Source organism: Paroedura picta, chromosome 2 (assembly GCF_049243985.1).
Source record: "Paroedura picta isolate Pp20150507F chromosome 2, Ppicta_v3.0, whole genome shotgun sequence".
In the NCBI taxonomy this organism is placed as follows: domain Eukaryota; kingdom Metazoa; phylum Chordata; class Lepidosauria; order Squamata; family Gekkonidae; genus Paroedura; species Paroedura picta.
The window spans coordinates 172288210-172297431 of NC_135370.1; the positions used below are offsets into that span (position 1 = coordinate 172288210).

General features: G+C 50.0%; 1 protein-coding gene across 1 annotated transcript in view; it reads right to left on the reverse strand.

Moving 5' to 3' along the window:
• Positions 1-5342, reverse strand: part of NUDT14 (nudix hydrolase 14) — a 78621-nt gene extending 73279 nt beyond the window's left edge. Inside the window, exon 1 of the mRNA XM_077323863.1 lies at positions 5156-5342. Coding sequence (XP_077179978.1) covers positions 5156-5236 — 81 coding nt within the window. The 5' untranslated portion in view covers positions 5237-5342. The remainder of the gene's footprint in view (positions 1-5155) is intronic.
• Positions 5343-9222: the final 3880 nt, after the last annotated feature.

Genomic DNA, 9222 nt, shown 5'->3' on the forward strand with positions numbered 1-9222 from the left:
AACCTGAGACCATCCATCCGTAGAACTAACAGAGTCCAGTGGCACCTTCGAGACCAACAAAGTTTTAGAACTAGCAGCTTAGCTACGACTTAGCAGCTGTTGTCAAAAAGAAAAATGAGGCCTTTTGAATCCTAGAAGTAAAGCTGCCCCACTAACTAGGAGAAACTTTGGCTTGCACATCACTGACCTACAGCAACATCTGTGCTTCTGCTGCGCTGTACCAAAATCTGGAACTTCCTGCCAAAAGTGGAAACGTATCTATGACACCCAAACAAAGCTAAGCTCACCGTAACGATTGTACATCACGGCGCCCCTTGCTTCCGACACTAAGGGGATGAAGTCGAAGCCCTGCAGGGCATCTGTGGCCGTACCATAATGTTTAATGTACCAGGTAATTATCCCAGCAGTTACAGCAAAACCTACAGCTGTGACTTCCGGTTGTACATCTTTAGGGCAGCCCAGCAAAGAATGAATTCTAGTCAGGTGGAAAGGTGAGAAAGAAGGATATCATGGAATCATAGAATCATAGAGTTGGAAGGGGCCATACAGGCCATCTAGTCCAACCCCCTGCTCAACGCAGGATCAGCCCAGAGCATCCTAAAGCATCCAAGAAAAGTGTGTATCCAGCCTTTGCTTGAAGACTGCCAGTGAGGGGAGCTCACGACCTCCTTAGGCAGCCTATTCCACTGCAGAACTACTCTGACTGTGAAAAATATATCCTGCGAAACTCATCTGGGTTATCAGACGTACATCCTCAAGATGCTGGTCCTTTTCATTTGAAAACAAACGACGAGAGAGAAGGGGAAAACCAAAAACGCAACCTGAAACACAGGTGAGAATCAAACTGGTCGAGGGAATGAGATTATCTAAAAGTATATTAAAGAAACAGTTTGTTTAACAGAGCTCAAGGTAATATTAAGAAAAGGCAAAGGTTGGCAGGTTACAGCAGATGAGCGATTGGGATGTGAGTGTCCTGCATAGTGCAGGGGGTTGGACTAGATGACCCATGAGGTCCCTTCCAACTCTATGATTCTATGATTCTTTGAAGGGGGAAGAAAATATATGGATCGTGCACCAATTAAAAGGGACTCCTGCTGGGGAGTAATTAAGATAGGTGGAAGCATTGCAGCAAGGGCTAGCAGCAAGATCTCCCCATCTAGGAAGGGAATTTAGACTGCAGAAACTTCTAGAAAAGGAAATGGGACACTGAGGCAGGGATAGAAGATTAGATGCATTGAGAGAGCAGGAAATGGGGTTAAGGAAGCTGATGGGCAGGCAAGGGAGGGCAGGGGAGAGTAAAGGGCATGGGAAACTAAAGGTTAAACCATGGGAACTGGTGGGGCAGCTCTAAAGAAGATTTCGGGACACCGAAAGCAGTAACTTCCCACCAAAGAGTTATAAGCGGTAACTTAATTTTCTTTTTTTTAAAAATAGATTTACATAATATATTGCTTTAGGATGCTTTGGGCTGATCCTGCGTTGAGCAGGGGGTTGGACTAGATGGCCCGTATGGCCCCTTCCCTCTCTATAATTCTATGATAACAAAGCACTAAATATTGTTTATTTTATTTATTACATTATATTTATATACCGCCCTTCCTTGTGGCTCAGGGAGGTATATAAATATGAAAACAAGACACTGTAAATAAACGCCTTGGTTTGAACATGTACAACAGTTTTGATAACAGGAACTTGCGTGAAGTAATCTGCATTTAAGCACTGCGTATTCATTTATTTGCTTTGTTCGCTGGCTGCCCTTCCCACCAAAGTTCAACCTGGGTTACAGAATAAGGGCAACTGACTCCTACTGCAGAAGGCAAGGGAAATGTACAGAATTTAAAAGACAAATCACAAGTAACTACAGCGGTTTGAGAACCAGAGCAGTATACTGGTTAGGAGTATACTGGTTAGCACGTGTAGCCTGCTTGGGCCAGTTCCAGTTCTCAGTGCATCTACAATGCCATACTGGTCTAACGCAGGGGTAGTCAACCTGTGGTCCTCCAGATGTCCATGGACTACAATTCCCAGGAGCCCCTGCCAGCGTTTGCTGGCAGGGGCTCCTGGGAATTGTAGTCCATGGATATCTGGAGGACCACAGGTTGACTACCCTTGGTCTAATGGCTTTGTTCCCAGGCTGCTGGTCTATGACCAACAGGATTACAGTCTTTACTATAATAATTATTCCAAGGTTGAGGGAGCTTTGTCTGTTTAGCCTGGAGAGGAGACGACTAAGAGGTGATATGATGGCCATCTTCAAGTACGAAGGGCTCTCATGTAGAAGATGGAGCAGAGCTGTTTTCTGTTGCCCCAGAGGGTCAGATCAGAACCAATGGGTTGAAATTAATTCAAAATAATTTTTTTGGCTAAACATCCGGAAGAAGTTCCTGACCGTTAGAGCGGTTCCTCAGAGGAACAAGCTTCCTCGGGAGGTGGAGGGTTCTCCTTCTTTGGATGTTTTTAAGCAGAGGCTAGATAGTCATCTGACAGAAATGCTGATTTTGTGAACTTAGGCAGATTGTGACTGTGTGGGCAGGAAGGAATGGGCCAATCTTTGTCTCTTGTGGCCCTTCCTTGCATATCCAGAGAATTACTGATAGCCACTGTGGAATGGGAGGTGAATACCCTCCAGGCCAGGCTGGATTCTGGAGATGTGTGGGGAGAGGGGGGAACATTTGGGCATGTAACTGGGGTCCCTGTGGATGGGCTGGTAGTTGTCAGATCCTTCATTGTGCAGGGGGTTGGACTAGATGACCCCGGAGGTCCCTTCCAACATTATGATTCTAAGTATTCCTCCTGTTCTTACTGCCTTGTCTTCTACCCTAACTACACTGAATATCTGATGAAGTGTGCCTGCACACGGAGGCATAGACTTCGAAGAAAGCATTGTTGGTCTTCAAGGTGCTGCTAGCCCTGCTCTACATGAGAGCTGAACTCCCCTGGAAGTGAAAAAAGGGGGGGAAGCTAGAGAGAGCAAGGGATGCTAACAGGGCCTACAAAGGCCGATTTGCAGGTTCCAAAAGTTGCTATTTGCCCCACTGGGCAAGCGCATGCGTGGGCATTGAAGAATGTCTGACTAACAGGACCCGGCGCAGACATAAGGGCTTCCTAACATGAATGGGCCCCGAGGCGACGTGATTAAATCACACCAGTAAACCAAGGATGGGCAGGAAGAGGCGTCTTCCGCATGACGACGCTGGTCGTTCAAGAGACGCTCAGTGGGAAAGTTGGGTGGATTCTGCCGGAAGCCACTTCTTTGGGAAAGGAAATGGTGCATCAGTGTGCAACTGTGTGCAGTGAGACAAGCCTGACGACCCTTAGAAGGACAGCCTAGATTGCCTCCCAGAGGCGTCCCTTGTAGACCCATAGAAATAAAAGTTATATTCTGAGCTGGCATCTCTGTGCTCAGAAAATGGAGACTGAACAAAACATGCAGTTTAATCCTGGCATTTTCTGACCCTTGAGAAGCCCCTGAACCCTTCTTCAGGCTTCAAGAAACCCCAGAAGTGGCGCAATCGTACAGAATATGGTTGGGAAGCAGAGCTGTGGACACACCCACCTAGGCCTGTCCCCCTGCCCATATTTGGCCATGGGGGGGGACAACATGACCACAGAGATCTGTCAGACACATTTCATGTGGCTGACCACGAGCTTTTGGCCCACCGCCACATCGGGGCCGGGATTTGTGGGACGGCCCTGCAATGGTGACATGCATGATGGCCTTCTCTTTGGGGGCCCCAGATTTTGGAGCATCCTCCCCCTAGTGATTGACCAGGTGCCTACAGGATATGGTTTTCGACACCTGGTGAAAACACATCTCTTCACTCAGGCTTTTGACATCTAGTTTCATCTGTCTGCTGTCCTGCCAGGCTGGGCGGAAGGGAGAGGTTATGTTTTAAACATTTTAAAAATGTATTTTAGATTATTTTATCTTGTTTTTATTCTCAACCATGGTAACCCTCCCTGGGACCCTCGGGTGTAGGTGTGGGATATAAATATAAGTATTTGAAAGGTTGTCATTTGGAGGTGGGCAGGATGCTGTTCCTATTGGCTGCAGAGGAGAGGACACGCAGTAATGGGTTTAAACTACAAGTACAATGATATAGGCTATCAGGAAGATGTTTCACAGTCAGAGTAGTTCAGCAGTGGAATAGGCTGCCTAAGGAGGTGGTGAGCTCCCCCTCACTGGCAGTCTTCAAGCAAAGGTTGGATACACACTTTTCTTGGATGCTTTAGGATGCTTAGGGCATTGAGCAGGGGGTTGGACTAGATGGCCTGTGTGGCCCCTTCCAACTCTATGATTCTATAAGAAACTTCAGTTCAGAAAGGCCTCAAGGCTGACAGCCTTCCAAAGCAGTCCCCAGGCTCCAGGGTTACCGGGTCCCTCCCAGCCACCAGCGGAGGGGATGAGGGGAGTAAGGTTGCCAGATCCAGGTCTGGAAGGTCCTGGATATATGGAGATGGAGCATGGGAAAATCAGGAACCTCAAGGGGGGACAATGCCAAAAACTCCACCCTCCAAAGCAGCCCGGTCCTCCAGGGGAAATGACCATTGTCACTTGTAGATGCGCTTTAATTCCGAGGGATCTCCAGGTCCTGCCTGGAGGCTGGCATCATTTTGCAAGGTCCCTCCTAGCCCCTGGGGGAGATCGAGGGGAGGGGTGTCAGAGTTCTGGGGAGACCCCAAAGGGAAACAATACCAGAGACTCCTCCCTCCACAGCACCCATTTCCTCCAGGGGAGCAGCTGGCCTCCACCACATGGAGATAATCTCTAATTCCAGGGGATCTCCAGGTGCCACCTGGAGGCTGGCATCCAGCTGCCAGCTCCCTCCCGGCCCCTGGGGGAGATCGAGGGAAGGGTTGCCCGAGTTCTGGGGGTGGAGTCGGGGGAGGGGGCCAGGCACGTCAAGGGGAAACCATGCCAGGGACTCCTCCCTCCGCCGCCTGGAGATGAGCTCTAATTCCGGGGGATCCCCAGGCCCCGCCTGGAGGCTGGCATCACCCCCCAAAAAAAACACAACAACCCTCCTCGCTCCTTGGGCGGCCGCCGCCTCTTCCCGGGCGCGCCTCTCTGCTGCATGCGGAAGAGCGCGGCCTGCACGCAAGGCGCGGCCCGGCCTCCGACCGAGGAAGAGCCCGCCCGCCCGGGCTGGCTTACCTGGCGGTAGCGGAGGCGCCAGGGCTGCAGGTAGGGCGAGGCCGTGCAGGGACCCAGCGCCAGGCCCTCCAGCGACTCCATCCCGCCCACGCGGCTGGCTGGCTGGCCCGGGGAGCTCCGCGGTGGCCGCCTCGCCCTGCCGTCCTTCCGCCCGCCGGCCGCTGATCGATGCACCGGGAAGGCGGAGGGACGGAGGAGAGCCCAGGTCCAGCCCAGCCCAGCCAGCTCTCCCTCCCTCCCTCTTTAGGGGTCGCTTCTTTTGGGGTTGGAAGCGGAGGGCTAGTCCTAGACCCGGGAGGGTTCTCTACGGGTGCCAGCCTCCAGGGGGAAGCTGGAGATCCCCTGGAGATGACAGCTCCTTTCCAGAAGACAGAGGTCAGTTCCCCTGGAGGAAAGGGGGGGCAGTATGGCATGGTGGCCCACTGAGGCCGCTGCTCTCCCTAGACGCCACCCTAAATCTCCAGGAGTTTCCCTCATTGAACCTGGCAACCATGCCCCCTCCCCCCCAATCCATCTAGGGGTGCCGGCCTCCAGATGGGGCCTGGAGACCCCCTGGAATTAGAGCTCCTCTCCAGTCGACAGAGAAAGGGATGCTTTGGAGGGTGGACTCGGGAGCATTTTACGCCACTGAGGTCTCTGTGCCCCACTCCCTTCCCCGGTTCCATCCCCAAATCTGTAATAGTTTCCCAACCTGGATGTTTCAGTCAGGAGACCAGTAGTTATTCCCATAGATCTTCAGTCACTCCGTAGATGCTGACACTGTTACGCCATGTCAAAAATCTACTGAAGATGCTGGACTTGGAATGAATCATAGAATCATAGAGTTGGAAGGGGCCATGCAGGCCATCTAGTCCAACCCCCTGCTCAACGCAGAATGCTGTCACTCTGTTTAGGCCTGTAGTATCAGTGTTCCAGGAGCACCTCAAAGATCAATATAATTAATTTCAGTAATCTGTGCATCAGAAAAACTCTTTCCCTCAGTACCATACCATGCCACAATAATAATATCTACCATATCGCTCTACCTCCTCCTACTCTCTGGGCCGATTTTAGAATTCTTCCTGATTTATTGTGACAGACTTCGCAAAATCTGGGACTCCCTACGCACTCCCCTACGCATCACTTGGGTGGCCATCCAGGCAAGAAAACAAGATTTGCATATCCTAATTTATACCCAGAGATACAAGCTGACACATCATTACTATGCTAATAGATAGAACTCACCATAGACCTAGCTTTTCCTGGGGCAGCATTTTCAGAGGGATTTCAGAATATTTATTATTTATCATATTATTTATCATCTCCATCTTTGGAAATTTTTAAACAGGCTGGAGAGCCGTCTAATGTGAAGGTTCAAGAGGGTGGCAGGTGACAGTGGCTGAGCAATAGGGATGTGAGTGTCCTGCATAGTGTGGGGGTTGGACTAGATGACCCATGAGGTCCTTTCCAACTCTGTGAATCTATGATTTAATTTACAACCTGCCATTCCCGAAGCCGGCTCATGGTGGGTAACAATAGAACAACCCCACAATAAACGCCCTATAAAATACAAGCAATTCAGAACAATAAAAATTGGTGGCAGACTAAAAACCCTGTTTGCAGCGTACAAACATTATTTCGGGCCTCTTGAAGAATAGTCCTGTAAAATAGACCAACCATCTTTGCTAGCTGACTTATGTGTATGTGACTGACAGATTTCAGAAATAGGGGTCTGCCTATGCCTCTCTAGTGCGGAGATCCCCAACCAGGGGTTCCAGGGAGGGCCTGGAGCATTTCTCCTGCCTTAATATACTGGACCACACGCTAAGGAACCGGTTGCTTTCATGAGTGAGTGAGTTCTCTCATGGGTTCTACACCTGGGAGGGGGCGGAGCCTGCATGCCTACTCCTGCCTTAAACCATTTCCTGTCTCTTCCCTCCGCCCCATCCTCCTCAAGCTCGCCCACTAACACAGGTGGTGATGTCACTTCCAGGGGTGTGTGGCAGGGAGGTGTGGTCAGACGACATCACTTCCAGGTCTCCTCAAAGCCTGAAAAATAATTTCAGGGTCTCTTCCATGGTCAAATGGCTGAAAAGGACTGCCTTAGTGGGTTCATGCCAGAGGTGAAATTGTCACCAGGGACCTTTCAGTATTAAGTACATTTCCCACGACACCGACACAAACTGAGAGTGACAAAGTATGGAATCCCAAGAACCACAGCAAAAATTAGAGAGCCCCTCCTATGTGTTAATATTCCTGTGTGTATGTAACCATTGTAAAGTGCTTTGTGCGTAATAACAGTAATCTCTGTAATAGCCTTTTTAAGGACGGCTATGTTATCCTCTTTTAAGGGGAAGAGAAAGGTCAGAACACTTAAATCCACCTGGCATATTCATGGCAGAGTCAAAACCTTACAATATATCATTAGGGCAATCTTAGTGTGGTTTGTGGCTTTTCTCGCGATTTTGAAAGAATGAAAACGCAGACATGAATGCATAGGACATTCAGGATGGCTTGGATTGAAAAAGGAATTAAAAGTGTGTAAATGTGGGTCAGGGGTCCTCGAGTCTTTTGAGCCAGCAGGCGCCTGTGGAATTCCAACATGTTGTGGTGGACAAGGCCACAAAATGGCCGCCACAATTAGACAGTGAAGATCCTTGTGTAGTGGTGATAGTTACCTCCAAACCAGCAGTAGCTGTCATCATAGGCAATCATATGTCCAATGGCCAATCAGAAGCTCCCTAAGAGCCCCACCTGAGCCAACCCATCTAAAGAGAGCCAGTTTGGTGTAGTGGTTAGGAGTGCGGACTTCTAATCTGACGAGCCGGGTTCGATTCCCTGCTCCCCCACATGCAGCCAGCTGGGTGACCTTGGGCTCACCCTAGCACCGGGAAAACTGTTCTGACTGAGCAGTGATATCAGGGCTCTCTCAGCCTCACCCACCTCACAGGGGGTCTGTTGTGGGGAGAGGAAAGGGAAGGCGACTGTAAGCACTTTGAGACTCGTTCGGGTAGAGTAGCATATAAGTAGCATATAAGAACCAACTCCTTCTCCTTCTCCTTCTTCTTCTTCTTCTTCTTCTTAAGACATATAGGTAAAGGTATCCCCTGTGCAAGCACTGGGTCATGTCTGACCCTTGGGGTGACGCCCTCCAGCGTTTTCATGGCAGACTCAATACGGGGTGGTTTGCCAGTGCCTTCCCCAGTCATTACCGTTTACCCCCCAGCAATCAAGCTGGGTCCTCATTTTACCGACCTCGGAAGGATGGAAGGCTGAGTCAACCTTGAGCCGGCTGCTGGGATTGAACTCTCAGTCTCATGGGCAGAGCTTCAGACTGCATGTCTGCTGCCTTACCACAAGAGGCTCTTTTAAGACACTTAGCAGGCACCAAGAAAGGTGTTGGCAGGTGCCACAGCGGCCTGGATGTAGATGATGCACTACAAAAAGGAGACAGTTGTGTCCTGTAGAATAATAGCCCACACTGAACAACTTTGCATTGTTTCTCCTGTTTATCAGAGTTCACATTTTCACTTTTTGTGCTCCCCCTCCCTTCCCAGTTTTGTGAGTCATGGGAAGGAACAGGAAGCAGTTTGATTCCGTGTCCCCAGCCACCCGGACTCTTACTCAGCCTCCTCTTCCTGGTTCCTGATATTTTTCGCAGATGCCCTCAGGGATTCTCAAGCAGATCGACATGTCCCTAAAGGCTACAGGGGGGGAAACCTGACATCCTTTAGAAGCCGAATTCAGTGTGCGGTGCCACATTCTGCAATGTTTTCTGTATTCCCCTGGAACACGATGATGATGTCATTCATTCAGTCATGTCTGACTATTGGCAATCCTATGGTTCGGCTGTCTCCATCTTGATTTCGCACTGCTTTTTTAAGTTGTAGAGAGCCAGTTTGGTGTAGTGGTTAGGAGTGCGGACTTCTAATCTGGCATGCCGGGTTCGATTCTGTGCTCCCCCACATGCAGCCAGCTGGGTGACCTTGGGCTCGCCATGGCACTGATAAAACTGTTCTGACCAAGTAGTAATATCAGGGCTCTCTCAGCCTCACCTCCCTCACAGGGTGTATGTTGTGGGGAGAGGG